This window comes from Balaenoptera musculus, chromosome 13 (genome assembly GCF_009873245.2).
Source record: "Balaenoptera musculus isolate JJ_BM4_2016_0621 chromosome 13, mBalMus1.pri.v3, whole genome shotgun sequence".
Taxonomy (NCBI): Eukaryota; Metazoa; Chordata; class Mammalia; order Artiodactyla; family Balaenopteridae; genus Balaenoptera; species Balaenoptera musculus.
In genome coordinates, this window is record NC_045797.1 from 65,726,563 (window position 1) to 65,741,451 (window position 14,889).

At 54.3% G+C, this 14,889-nt stretch overlaps 1 protein-coding gene across 1 annotated transcript in view; it reads left to right on the top strand.

Moving 5' to 3' along the window:
- The window catches only part of GALNT14 (polypeptide N-acetylgalactosaminyltransferase 14), a 215,444-nt gene that overhangs the window by 192,083 nt on the left and 8,472 nt on the right, over positions 1–14,889 (top strand). Inside the window, 4 exon segments of the mRNA XM_036873409.1 lie at positions 3,933–4,046; positions 6,213–6,305; positions 10,449–10,532; positions 11,023–11,167. Of these exon segments, the coding sequence (XP_036729304.1) occupies positions 3,933–4,046; positions 6,213–6,305; positions 10,449–10,532; positions 11,023–11,167 (436 nt within the window).

The following is a 14,889-nucleotide window of genomic DNA, read 5'->3' on the forward strand; positions in this document are numbered from 1 at the left end:
ACTCAGTGAGAGCTACCCACAAGCTCCCTACATCATCTTTTTGCTCCTTCACTTAAGAAAGTGATGACTTTGCAGGAACTGCCGACATGGCAGTGGAGGGTCTGGGCTATACCTGGAAGGCCCACTGCTTTACACCTCGGTCTAAGGCCCCACTGCTTGGACCTCGGGATCACAAGCCTTTCCCCAGAGGCTTCAGCACAAATCTGTGAATCACCGGACCTGGCTTGCAGTCCTGGGAAGATACACATTGTTATCCTGACGTCAGTGGTGTAGTTAAGGGTAGGACAACGATATGTCCTAGGTTTTGAATACTCCACACTGTGGCACCTGGAAGTCATTACACTGATCTGAACACTCCAAGCTTCATCACCCAGGCTGCCTTGACTCTGGCCGAGGCACAGCAAGGCACGCGTCTCAGGTCGTCTTGGTTACGACAGTCTGGACTCCAGAGCAGAGAAGCTCTTACTGCAACTCAGGCTGCGGCCTCTGTGGGCAGCATCAGCTGGCCGGAAGCAGAGCTGAGACAGGCAGGTGTCAGGACTGGAGGAAGGACTGGATGAGGCAGCTGGTTTATACACTGGCCTCTGGTTCGTCTGTGAGTGCCCTGCAGTCAGGATCTTCGTGTCCACAGCCGCATCGGCTGATGGTGTGTGTTCACACTGGGGGAGGTGGGATCAGGGCAAGGGCAGGAGTTTTGGAGCTGGGGAGGTGGGCTTCAGATGCCAGCTACCCGCTGTCAGCTTGCCCTATCAGGACTGCTTCTGCATCGTAAAGTAACGTCCACGACCGTGTGTGGGGTTGGTAGGATGACTAATAGTTACTGCCTGAGGGAGGACCAAACAAAGCCCAGCCCAGGAATAAATGAAAGAGTCCTTTCCTCCCATGCAGAACTGAGATACTCTGATGTTCTAAAGAAGCACAGACACAGGAAAATGAGGAGGAAAGATGGTTTTAGAGGCGGAGGAGAGGAGGCAGCCTGCAGAGGGCTATTAGAGGATGCTGATGGGGTAGAAGACATACCGCATCTGAGGACATCCAGTGCACCTCGACAGAGCGTCAGGCAGCCCCGGAGGTCAGTGCTGGAGCCCGGAGTAGAGCCGGGCTGGTGGGATAGGGCTGAGTCCTCAGCATCAAGTGAATGTTGGGGTCAGATGAGGAAGCAGTGTCAGCAAGGCACTCAGAGACAGAGCCTTGGGGTGGAGAATGCCAGAAGCCCAAAAGGAAGGTGGAGAGGGGAACGGTACTTTCTGAGGTGGGGTCTGTGCGTGATGGTGGCAGAGGAGGGGGGCCAGTAGATTCAGAGAGAAGCAGAATGCTGGGTGAAGGAAGCACAGGGAGAGGAACAGGTTTCAGGGGCTGGGAGGGTGGGTGGGACTGAGGCACAGGTTGGAGGGATTTGCTTTGCAAATGAGGAGGGACGTATGTCTCATTTGAATACATGTAAGGAAGAGACCATAGCTGAACGTATGCATATTTTTGGAAGAAAGCTGGCACAGAATTGGTAGGTTATATCCAGTAAGCAAGGCCTCCATCTCCGGTTTTGAGGGATGAGAGGGTTTTCCTTTTAGGGAACTGGAAACCCTGTTTTACGATCCTGGAGAGGAGCTGATTGGAGCCCAGTAGACCTTAGCCCTGGAGGCTCAATTCACACGTGTTCCATCACAATTCCCTGCACCGAGCCCTCCAACCCTTCGTGCATCTCTGCAGGGTGGAGAGCTGGATGCCGTCAGCTAAGCTCACTCATCATCCCCCGCAAACGCCAGGCCGGTGCCCACGATTCCAACCAGGCAAACACCAGGGCGCCGTGTATCATGGATTTCTATGGAGAGACAAAATCTCAGGTGTTCAGTACCACAGATTTCAACTGCCTCCTGTAGCAGAAGCAAGAAGCTGTAAATCATCTAGGAAGTTGGAAGTGGGCACAGGTGGGCGATGCCATTGGCGTCCACGTCTTAAAGAGACGGTCCTGCAGAGGAATGTCTGTAACTTACTGAGCTTTCCAGCACGCTTAAGAGTTTTCACAGTTATTCTTGAAATTCCATTTCATTGATGTCAGCGGCAGTCCTGTGGAGTACTTTATGATCTTCATTTTACGTGTGAGGAAACCCGGCCTCAGCGAGGTCAAGCAGGTTTCCCAGGGACACGGCTAGTGGGTTACTGCAGACTTGGGGCCACTGACCCAAAGCCGAGTTCTTCCCGTCTCTCCCCGACCCTGTGTTCTTACCATCATTTGACAGCAATCTTGAGACGTCCTTTCTTCATCCTAGTGTCCACGTTGCCCCCACTCTGAAGGAAATCCGAGCTTTCTGGAAATGAGCTGTAGCCTGTCTGGGAGGGTACCTGGGCAGGGGGCGACAGGTGTCAAGGCAGCCTGGCCTGCAACTTTTCCAGGGACACAGGGCAGGAGGCAGGAGGGGACAGGTAAAGGGTGACTGAGGACAGGCGAGTATGAGAGCAGGTGAGGCTCAGGATGAAGAATTTGTGTCCAAGCACTTGCTTGGAGAGTTGGAAAGAAGGGAGAAGGAGAGCAGGACATGGGAGGGACAGAGGATAAAGGAGAGGACCCTGTGGTGAAGAAACCCAGGGAAGTGGGGCCCAAGGTGCTGGAGGGTGCGGGGCACGTCGTACATGGTGGGACAGCACTGGAATACCCGCATCCTCATTTCCTGCTCGTGGACACCCGGGCCGCTTCCAGGAGCAGTTGCCCACAGGCACGGGATTTTCCTGAGCCATCCTCTTGCTTGAGCTTGACTGCAGAAGCATGGACCAGGCAAGCATTTCAGGTGGGAAGCCAGTGGGGTGCAGCGAGGAGGCTGCCCTGGGCGCAGTCAGTAAGGGGAGGCACCATCTGTAGAGGAGTTAAAAGCGATAATAAAACCCCCTCACAGTGTTCAGCAATTCCAAACCAGGGCAGTGATGAGAGATACTCCCCCACCACCGCTGAATTCCGCTGCCTCCTTCTGGGGTAGAACCACTGCTCCAAGCCTGCAGGAAGCAGCCCCGAGGGAGAAATGCACCCGCCAGCCTAGTCCCAGCACCTCTGCTAACTCCACCCCGCCCACCTCCCGGACGTCCCTGCAGCAGCAGCCAACGGGGGAAAAAGGGGTTTGTGTGCAAATCCCCACCCAGGGGAGCACCTCCAACAAGAGCTTCGAGGCTTCCAGCACTTTCTATGGCTGCTCCCAGCTCTCGACTACGGCTCAGACTTCCTCCTCCGGGCTAAGATTGAGGGGCCCTTGCAGCGGGTAGCATTGCCGTCTCAGTATTGGGAGGCTCTGGCCTGGACACCTTGTCCAGGTGCCTCCTGGGAACTGGTCCTCTCTGTCTCCTCCAGGCCATGTGGCTTGCTGGCCTGTCAGAGCGGCAAACACACTCACTTACTCCATGACAGCCCCTTCTATCTGGACCTTGACCATCAGAAAATTCTCCCATAGTCTCTAATGGAAAGTCTTTCTCCTGGGTCCTGGCTCTAACCCTCTGGGATCATATGAGCTCGTCTAATCCATCTTCCACGTGCTCAAAGCAGCTCTCTCGTAGCCCCCAGGCTTCTCTTTCCAGAGTAAAGCCTCACAGCAGTGGCCCCCGCCGTGCAGGCCCCTGAGTGTGATCCAGAGGCCTCCATGAGGGCAGGGAACAGGGCGTGATTGTTGTGTGCTCCTCCCTGCCGGCCACTGTTTCCCTATTAACTCAAACCACCCTCCCAGGTGCAAGTTGTTACCACCCTTGTTGTGGGCCGGGAGACCGAGGTTGCCAGGCCCGTGGAGCACGCGGGTAAACACCGCGCCCGCGGCTGCATGCAGCCGGCCCTCGCCGCTCCCTGGGACCTGGGACTCCCTGGCGCCTGGAGTCTCAACGCTGCCATCCTGTGTCCCCTCCGCCCAGGAGGCAGAGCAGCGATGGGGGGCCTGGCTGTCTTGCAGAAATCTCCTCAGGGTGTGGATGTGCGGGGGCAGCCTCGAGATCGTCCCCTGCAGCCGAGTGGGCCACGTCTTCCGGAAGAAGCACCCGTATGTCTTCCCAGATGGAAATGCCAACACGTATATAAAGTAAGTGTGCGCTGCAGCGGCCGAGGGCTTTTCTGGCGATGGGTTGCTGCCGCCCTGGGTTCTCTGGTAGGTCGCCTGAGTGTTCTGGATGGACAGGGGCTGCGGGTCCTGCTCCCTGGGCCGCTGCCTGAGCAGGAGAAGTCAGGCCTGCCCGTCCAGCTTCAGGCTGGAAGCCCCAAGGCTGTTCTCCACTGTTGGCTTCCCCCACATGTAGCCTTGGGGGCTTCAAGTCACTGGGCGGCGCCATCCTGCAGGGCTCAGGGCCCTGGGTATTTTGGGTTGTTTGGGGTGGGAGAAGGGTGACCGTTTGCCCCTGAGTTCTAGAAGATCCGCTGCTCCCACCTTCAGGCTGGGTCACCAGGGGAAAGGCCCTTGGGAAGATTCGGGAATGGGGAGGCACAAGTGGATACAACCCACCTGACTGCTCCAGGGCCTCGAGGGTGCACAGAAGCTGCCAGGCTGGCGTAGGCCCTGCGGCCCTGGGCTCCTTTCCTGGGACTTGTCACCTCCTGCCTGGGGACAGGATGAAGATCCCGGGGTCTCAGTGACCCAGCGGTGCCCACTTGCCTATTCCTGTTCCCTCCTTCCATACGCCCTTCTGCTTTTCGTGATTTTTTTCTTCAACCTTTCTCCTTTTCTTTAAAAATAATTCCTTACACCTCTTTCTCCTTTTGTTCTTCTGGTCCTCCAGCTTCGCCTCCCCTTGTCTCTTGTCACTTGACAGCTCACTCCCCATTTATTCCCACTGTGCCCTTTTTTTCTCTCATTTGGTGCATTTGGGGAAGGAACCAAGTGCCTCCTTGGTGTTTTGCTTCCCCTGCGGTGTTGTTCTCCTCGTCTGGGTTCTCCCGTCCTCGATTTCTCACACTATGGACAGCTGTGGGTGTGGACAGGTGTGGAGGCGCCATGGGCTTGAAGAGGGAGAAAGCTGACCCCATGCTGGGCAGGGCGGGGCAGTGAGAAAACCCGGTCAGCAGGGACAGGAACAAAGGCGGGGCTGCCTGGGCTCTGGGCTTTTACAGGGAAAGGTGATCTGGGGGCGCCTGGCACAGGAAAGCGGTGGAGCCTCGATGGGGAAAGGGGCAGCCTGGGAGTTGAGGGGGCAGAGCCCTTGGGCTCCAGAACGTTCCTTGTGTTTAAGACTGGGCCCTGGCCAGCGGGCATTCTGCGTGCCCCAGCGGGTCATTGGAGGGGAGGGAAACGTGGGGCAGTGTCTCCTCGGCAGCTTCCAGTTTGCCGGTGGTTAGGCCAGTGAAGGGAGGCGGCAAGGCTCTGTTAGCTGCCTTCTGAGCACAACAGCTGGGCTGCGTGTGCGTAACTCCTTCCAGGTTCACGGGCTTGAAGGGCATGCCGCGCCCCGCTGTTGAATGCCTCTGTGGCACACAGAGCCAGAAACCTGGAGGGACATGGCCTTTCCGGTGAGACCCCGAGTCCACGCACTCAGGCCTTGGCAGGTGCTGCCCCGGCCCTGCTCCTGGCTTCTGATGGTTTTCCCACATCCTCTCTTCCTGGTGCCCCTGCCTGCTGGACAGCTGAGTACTGGCATCCTCCGTGTCTGTCTCTGTCTCTTTTTCTGTGACCTTGGATGTCAAACTCAGAGCGAATAGCTGATGTTTTAAAAACTTCAGAGTCCTGGCAAACGTTTGACCGAGATGGCGTGATTGCTTAATTCTTTACACCCTGCACCAAGCTAATCACGTGGCCTGTGGGAAACCCGTGCGTGACGGGCTCTCCCCTTGGAGAGCTGGGCCCCGGGCTGCAGGGGAGAGTTCTGGAGCAGGAGCCCGCGGACGGCCAGAGGTTGAGACGGTCAGCACTTGCTCCTCTTTTACCGGCACCACAGGGCTGCACCAGATTCTCCTGGCTCTTTTCTCCCTGATTTTTTTCTTTTTTGAGGGTGACAGAAGTTCAGTTTCTGGTGTAACTTCTCTGGCCTGTGCCTTTTGGAAAAGAGTATATAGTGACTACTAAAATCGTGTGTCTTGGGGTAGAGGTCCCTTTGGAGATTGGTGGTAGTGGCTGGGCTCAGCACTGTGGGGAGAGTAATGTTACTGGACCGTGGTGGGCCCCACGGGGGTGACGCTGCCAGCTTGCCGCTTGTGTATATTTCACCTGGACACGTCCCAGGTCCTCTCTGACCCTCCCCGACACCCCCCTGTCTCCCAGGAACACCAAGCGGACAGCTGAAGTGTGGATGGATGAATACAAGCAGTACTATTATGCTTCCCGGCCGTTCGCCCTGGAGAGACCCTTTGGAAAGTAAGTGTCCCTCCTCGTTTATTTGTGCAAAGAGCCCCAGCTCACAGGCCCGAGGAGAGCGGGTCCCAACAGGCCTGTGTGCTCAGCTGGTCTCCCGAGCCCCCAGGCCCCTCCAGGGCCCAGGCTGGGGCTCTTCTCCCTTCACGTGCCTTCTTGCTCCTGCCCAGTTCCGGCTGTAGGGCCTTGGACAGCTCTTGTGGGATGACCCCCGGGCAACCTGGGCCGTCTACTCCGTGGGCAGAGCTGTGCCTGTGCAGTGGACTGGTGTTTCCAGCTTTTTATAGAAAGGTGGGGTGCTGGGCTAAGCAGCCCTGGTCCCTCCAGGTCGGAGTTCCTTCCTCCTCGTCCTCAGCTGCCCAAGCCTAAATCTTCTGCCTTCCTAGGAGGAGCGTGGTACCATGCAGATCTCTTCTAGAGCCGGGCTTCAGCTTCATGGGGGTCAAGAGGACAGAGAGAGAAATTAAGGGCCAGATACCATTACATGAGATATCCCATTAGTCCTCCTCAAACTGAGAAATGGGTATAATTACCCCTGTTTTACAGATGAGGAGACTGAGTCTTCTACAGGTTCAGGTACTTGCCCTGGGTCACACCATTACAGGAGGAGGAGAAGGCTCAAATCACACCTGTCATATTCCAAAACTCTGTGATGTTGCATTCCCCAACCCAGGGGAATCATTCATCTTTTGCGGGGGGCAGCCGGTGGCTTTTGTCATCTAATGTCCCTCAGTCATTCTAAGGCTGTTGACAGATGGGATTTTGCAGCCTACTCTCCATAGGTCGAGCCCATCACTGCCCGGGAGGATTAAATCAGAGGCTGCTAAAGTGATTTGTATTTCTGAAACCATAAACCCACACTGTTCTCCACGTCTCCTACTCAGAACCTCCCACGGCGTTTATTGAGTCCTCAGCCAACTTCCGGTCTATTGCCGTGTGGGTCCACCCCTCCTTTCTTCACTGCCCTCCCCTCTCCAACTTGGGTTCCACCTTCTGCTTAAAGAGAATGCTTAAAAGATGTTGTCCTCAGGTCTCTTGCTCTGTTGGGCATCTATCAACCCTCCCTGGTGAAGTTCTCTTAACCCTGGATGAACCCGACTTTGTACCTTTTCCTCCCCTGTTCATAGGCTGCTGAACAGTTCTGGGACTGTCAGCTGGTGCTGCTACCACTCCGTGGCCATCAGGCTCAGGGGGGCCCTTGGTGGACCTCTTGATCCTGCCACCTTACCTGGCCAGCGTTCTCCCTCAATCTCCATTTGTACCTTTTCCACTCTCCCAGCTGCTGAGTCCACCCCACTCCTTTCACTCACAGAGGATGACACCTCTGTTTTGTAGATGAAATAGCACCAAGTTCCCAAGACAGACGAACCTGTATCTGCACCATCCTTCTGTCTCTTTCATCTTGAAGGATAAGGTGTGCCTCCTGTTCTCCGGACACACTCTTACCCCTGCATTCATTCATAAATCATCATTATCGAGGTCCCACTGCCTGGATTCATCTCCTCCTGCCTGTCGGTTCTCACACTTAATGTGCACACAGATCTCCCGGGGATCTTGTTAAAGTGTGGATTTTGGTTCGGTAGGTCTGCAGTTCTGTAAGCCCCAGGTGGTGCCGTGCTGCTGGTCTGAGGACCTCAACTCAAGGAGCGAGGTTTCAGGGTGATGGTTGCCAAACTGTCTGCACAGCGCAGTCACCTGGGGAGCTTCAAAAACTCTGCTGCCTCTACTGCACCGCCAGAGAGTGGATTTCCTCTGGGCTGTGGCCTGGGCTTGTAGAATTTGTAAAAGAACCACCCCCCCAACACCATCAGGTGATTCTAATGCGCAGACAGTGTGGAGCCCCTGTTCTAGAGGACTTTGCCCTCTGTGTGCCTTCACTCTCCCTGATCACCCATGTCTCTTCTCTATTGCATGGTCCCCATTGGCATTTAAATTTATTCAGTATTCTTACATCGTTTTAAAAACAAAAAAAGGAAGAGAAGGAAAGAAAACAAACTGTAAGAACTCTCCCTCAGTCCAGCTTTGCTCATCACCTAACCCGGTCTTCTGCTCCTTCAGAGCCAAGCTTCATGAAAGAGCTGCCTGCATCGCTGTCTGCGGCTCCCCCCCCCTTCTCCTGCCTGTGACCTGAGGCCGTTGCCCCCACCCCCTGCGATCACTCCCACCTGGCCCACCCATGACTCCCGGGACCCTTACCTTTCTCTATGTTACCCCATTGGTATGAGACTTCTCCCACCCAGCCCGCTTCAGGCGCACTTCTGATCTCGGTTCCAGAACTGCCGTCTTGGCTCTGTCCTGCGGTGCAGGCCGCACCCTCTCAGCCCCCTCTGCAGGCTCAGGCTCCTCTCCCCACCCTTAATGTTGGCGTTCCCTGAGGATCTGTCAGAAGCCCTCTTACTCCCACATTTTCCCTGGCATCAACCACCACTGTGCTGCCGATACTCACGTTTCCATCTCTGTCTTGCACCTTTCCTCTGAGCTCATCCCTTATGTCCGCGTAGCAACTGGACATCTCTACCCCAGATGCCCTCCCAGGCTCCTCCAACTCGACAGGTCCTAGCTGAACTCCTCCTCTTCACTCCTAAACTTGCTCCTTACCCCATATTCCCCGTCTCAGTGAACGCTCTCCTTGCATCCTGTTGCCAAACCAGAAATGAGTGTCAACCTGACTTTTCCTCCACACCTAGGCAATCACAAGTCCAGAGATCCTGCCTCACTAATGCACTGAACATCTGGTTCTTGCAAATACTGAACATTAGCCCTTTTCAAACAATGTCATTCCTGCCCTCATGTGCTTGGAGTCTGGTGAGGAATGGTGGTTAGTGCTGTTAAGAAGTTCCAGTGACGTGAGGGCGACCGGTCCAGTCTTTGGGGTGGAAGGAGGCAAGGCTGGAGAGATCAGGGCCCAGTTCTGTGTGGTTCATGCAGGAGAGACGAGGTGTACATGGAACTCGGGTGGGTGCTGGTGGTGCAGTGGAGAGATATTAAACCTGGCCCTTCTCTCCGTTCCCACCCCCACTTTCACTGCCAGCAATCATGAGCAGTGCCTGGGTTTCTTTCCGCTGCCTCCTAACTGCTCTCCAAGCTTTGCACATCAGACGCATTTCACCATCAGTAAGATGCTCTTAAGGGCTAACACCGCCCACATCGTTCTCTGCTTAGAACCCATCCATGGCATCCCATTGCCCTGAAAATGAAGTCCAAGCTCCTCCACAGTATTTCACAGGACCTTTATTGGTCTGCATCTTCATCTCCTCCCACCCACCTCCCCTCTCCCATCCCCCCACATACATCCGTTCACACACACATATTCTAACCTGCACCGCTGTTCCTGTCAACAGACCCCTTCCCTCTCCACGTGCCACTAATCTCTCTTTGCTATTCCCCTGGCACTACCAGGGGACCCCACCTCACCACTTTCTGGTTTGTCTGGACAACGTCCACTTTCCTTCCAGATACCAGCTTCCACATTACCACTCGACCACCACCGACCCGACAGGCATGGGGCCACCTCTGAGGTGCTCCCACCCCACATCCACATAGGGCTGTGACACCCAGTTCATTACCTGTCTCTCTCGCTCGAAAGTTCACCATCACGTCCCACATTGGGCACAATGCCTGGCGCCATACTAGGTACTCAGGAAATATGTGATGAAAAATACATGACCAAAGCCCAGAACCAGCTAACAAAGAGGATTCTTTGAGGCGGGCTGGTTGAGGCAGGGCGTCGGGGGGATGGCAGTTCAACAGCAGAATCCAAAGAGAGATTTGTAAGTAGACACAGAGCCCTGGCGGTGATGACTTATTAACAACACGCCGAATGTTCTCATAGCCTTGTTTTTAATGAAAAGTAAAAACACCCCCAAATTCTGTTTTCAAGTAAAGCAACAATCTTTGGTGTCATTACCGCTCCACTGTGAGATATTGCTAAGTGTTTCCATAGCTCTGTCTGGAGCTCTCAAAATCTCTCCCGGTTATTTTCTCCAGCACCCTCCAGGGAGACGTGGGTGCAGAGCATGGGCACGGGTTGTGCTTGTAGCCTCCAAGCCTGGAGGGCTGGTACCTCCTGGGTCCATGTTGCTGCTTACCTGTCTCTGTACACAGCTGTATTTTGTCTCTGTGTCTGCCCTCCCCCTTCGCCCCCAGCATTGAGAGCAGATTGAACCTGAGGAAGAAACTGCAGTGCGGAGCTTCAAGTGGTACCTGGAGAACGTCTATCCAGAAACTCAGGTATCCGCCCCTGTGGTCTGAGCCTTTGCTAGCTGCAGAGAGAGACCCTCCGCTGACTCAGTCTGGAGAAGGGACCACCTTTGGCCATCTGGATGAGGGTTTTAAGTATATGGAGGTCTGAGAAGGCCAGTTGGCTCCGCTTATCCCTTGAAACAGAAAGAGAATTCTATTAATCAGTAGCATGAGGAATTGAGGTCAGCTGTATAGCAGTATTTCCAACTGCTGGGGTTTGAACTCCGGGGTTGTTGTGACCTCAGGGCATGGACTCACTGATTCCACTCCAGGACGCCAGTTCCTGGGTTGTTCCCTGCTGCCTTGCTCCTAGTGGCACCTCCCCCATCCCCAGGCCCCGAGCAGTGCAAGTCATTGTAACAACAGCCGGGGCGAAATGCCCCTGCCATTCTCCAAACACTGCCCGACCTCTCCAACTGCTGGTGTACTTACTAATCCAAAGAGTAGTGGATTCTCATCCCTCCGTGGCTTTCCTTAGAGTACCCAAGGAGTCCTCCATCCAGAAGGGCAGCATCCGACAGAGGCAGAAGTGCCTCGAGTCTCAAAAGCAGAAAGACCAAGAGATCTCCAACCTCAAGTTAAGCCCCTGTGTCAAGATTGAAGACAAGGAAGCAAAGTCCCAGGTAAAGTAACTGGCTGGGGATACTTGGAAATGTGACTGGACTTGGCCTCTATTTCCTGCTTTACGTGAATCAGGTGTCTAGTTATACCCGGAGCTCAACAGCAGAGCAAGAGAAGCACGATCCCCCTCACTCTGGGACTGGGTTCACGCCGCTTGGTTTCAAATGCACAGACTTTCTCTGAAAGACGCCTCACAGGCAACTTAGCGCCTATAGGAATTAACCATTAAATTAGCAGGCGTTTAATGAGGATGTCATTGGTGTCCAAGCTGCTGCAGTAAATGTGGGCTGGATCAGGCAGGGTGGGCAACACAGCTACCTCGAAACATGAGATGCAGACAGAAAAGCATCCTGCTGGGTGACACTGTCTCCAGGTGAAATGCCTGCTCTGTGAGTCTCCCCGCTGATTAACCCTGACTTCCAGACAGTCACGACAGATGTGCTACAGCCTTCCCCACCATCCACCGCCCCCATCTCTGGGCAGGCCGTCGATCATCCCCTTTCTGCCCTCAGCAGGCCTGTGGCTCCACCTCTGCTGTCTCCTGCTTCCCCCAGGTCTGGAGGGACCATCGTCGCCCCTTCTCAGAGAGGTTTCATTGTGCTTGTAGCTGTTCATCAACGCTGTGGGTCAGTGCGCTCCCCTCTGAGGATAGAGCTCTTTTCAAAAGCCACTGACAAATTCACAGCCTGTCTCAACCTCTGTAACACTTGGCCCGCTGGATGCATGAAAGCACATCCATCTTATAACTTCCCTCCTGGCTCTGGAGACACTGCATGATCCTGACTGTCCTGCATTCCTGTTCTTTCCACCCCTTTTTTCTTTTTTTTGGCTGGCTCCTCTCCCCACTCTCATACCCTTATGGTGAGTAATCACCAAAGTTCTCAATTCATGTTCTTTTCTCTGTAACTGGTTCCTTGGAGATTTTATCCATGCTTCCAGCTTTGGCAACCTCCTCTGTTTTCTTGATTCACAAAATTCTGTATCTTCATCCATCCATGAATTCATTCATTTATTCATTCATCCACTCAACGAACGTCTACGTTCTCTGCTGACTGTGGAGATGCACAGGTGAAAGGCTAGGTTGCAGGCCACCATGGCCCCTCGAGGGATCTAATGCAAAAAGAAGCAGTCAGCAGCCATTTTGATATAATCTCTGTCCTGGAGAGAGTTTGGTCACGGTGTGCTATAGAAGTTGCAGAGAGATGATATCCAACTTCTACCCAAGGATTGGGGAAGTCTTCCCAGAGGACCTGAAGATGAGCTGTATCCTGAGAGATGAGTAGAAATAGGCCATGTCACGAAGGAAAGAAAGGGCAGGTGGGCAAATCCAAGCATGTACCAAGGCCCGGGGCTGGAGCCAGGATTGCCTTTGAAAGGCCTGCAGGGAGATGTGGTCAGAGGGGTAGAATGGTGAGGAGCAGCAAAGGTAAGACTGGAGAGGAGGGAAGAGGCACGTCATGGCCTCTTTTCCCAGCTGAGGAGATTGACTTTTATCCTCGGGGCTAGGAGGCTGTGAGCGCCCAGGAGATGGCTCCAGGGTGGCGGGTTTAACACTTAGACATCCCTGCCGGACTCTCCCTCTCAAACACGGGTGATCTAGTGAGTCCACAGCCACTACACAACGCCTCTGAAACTCAAGCCAACAGATTGGCCCCAAGCCCCATCAGGCTCCCCGGCCATCTCACCCATTCCACTAATTCTCTCCAGATGGTTGTAGTTCTGTCCCTCTCCGTGGCTCCTCTTTCTCCCACGTCCCCCGTTCCTGCAAATCCCATCCCTTCTCCCTCGGAATAGCTGCTCTTGGCCCCAACGTTCACCTCTTCATGCCAGATTAAGCGCCCCTCCGCCTCGGCACTATTGACATTTGGGCTGGATCACTCTTTGTGGCAGGGACCATCCTGTGTCCTGTAGGCTGTCCAGCAGCATCCCTGGTCTCTGCCCACCGGATGCCAGGAGCGCCCCATACATACCAGTCATGCCAGTCAAAGCTGTCTCCAGGCTTTACCAAATGCCCCCGGGGGACAAAAACCACCCTGCTTGGGAACCACTGTGTTAGATTATGGCCACAGCCTCCAGTAACATGTGATCACCAAACCATTGTTCCCCATCTCCATACAGCCTTCAATGGCTCCCCATTGTCTACAACAAAAACCCACACTCTCAGCCTGGCATTTGAGGCATTGCACCACCAGCCTCCAGCTTGCTGAGAGTTTTTTCCCAAAATAATCTCTGCTCCAGCAAGACACGGAAGGGGGCTGCCTGAGTCAGACAGGAAAAGGGGAAGGAAATAGAGGTGTCAGTTTTGCTTAGGTGTTGCAGACCTGGTTGAGAATGATACCACTTGTCAGTGGCATTTTGTTAGATTGTGAGTAGATAACGCACATCCCTTCTCTCTGAGTCTATGTGTGGGCCTGCTCATGGGGGGATCGCAAACAGCCAAAATGTTTACCATCCCCCTTTCCCTGAGACAGAAGTTTGCCTCATCTGTTTCTAGCAAAGTAGGGTTTTTTCTGGTACTTAATGTCTTTGGCTGCATAAGGAAGGTGGCGGGGGGAGCCATGGGATCTCGGATCTCAGGGAGGGGCCACCCAATAGCCTGGCCCAGGGAGAAGCGGCCAGGCATTTATTGACTAGAGGAGAATGGCACCTATTCTGGCTGACGTTCCAGCGGAGTGAGAAAGGGGAGAGAAAAAGCTGTCACTGTGGGAAACTAAGGTTAGCACAATAACAGCGTTCAAGTGAGCAAAGAGTTCTTTGTAGAAAATCGTGCCAGGCTGTCACTCTTCTCTGCTTTGGAGGAGACAGTTGGGTGTGTGTGGGGCCAGCAGAGCGAATTACAGGACATGGAAGAACACAGGAGACAGGAAGATGTTCAGTTCCCTTCAACCAGATGACACCCACCGAGTGTGCACTGTGCCCCGGGCACCAGGCTGCATGCTGCGGTGCCGGGTGGGATTACCCGGGGTTAGACACAGCCCTCTCCTAAGCGGGACCCGCGGCCGACAGCAGGCTGGGATGCCTGTCCAAGTATTCTGAAGGCGTTGAAGACCCACTGATAGAAATCCGCAAAGGCAATTTCAGCTAGACTCGTCCCCCAGTGTTGTGGGCGTGTGGGCGTGTGCATGTGTTTCTGGGTGTGTGCACGTGTGTGCGTGGAGTAGTATACCCTTGCAGGACTGACTTACACCTACCTTTCTCATGCTTTCGGTGTCTGCCCTCCTTCCTACATAAACTACCCTAACCCTCCTGTCATCCTGGCTTCCCAGCGCCTCCTGCTAATGTGATAACCCTCCTTTGCCTCCTCTCCCCTCTTGCGTCTCTCAGCTTTGTCCTGCCTCTTGGCCTGTCCAGAGAAGTTGCATCTGCCCCTCAGACCCCTTCATGTGGCTTGTTCACCTTCTCTCCTGCCCCTACCTCTCTGTCTCTGAGAGGCCATATCAAGCCGATTAAGGAGTGTTACTATTATCCTCGTTTTGCAGATGATGAACCTGAGACCTGGAGAGATTATCCAAGGTCATACACTAGTAAGTGAGGAAGGCAGGATTTGGAAACCTGGCTCCACAGCTCTGCTCGAGCTACTGCTGCTGCTGGGGTCATGGCTCGTTCCGGGCCCTTTGATTCAATTGAATCTCGGGAGACCCCTCCTCCAGGTCGTAAATATTAAAACGCTAGATCAGCTCCTCCTTGACAGGAGATAGCTGGCAACAGCTTCCCCCTCTTGGCC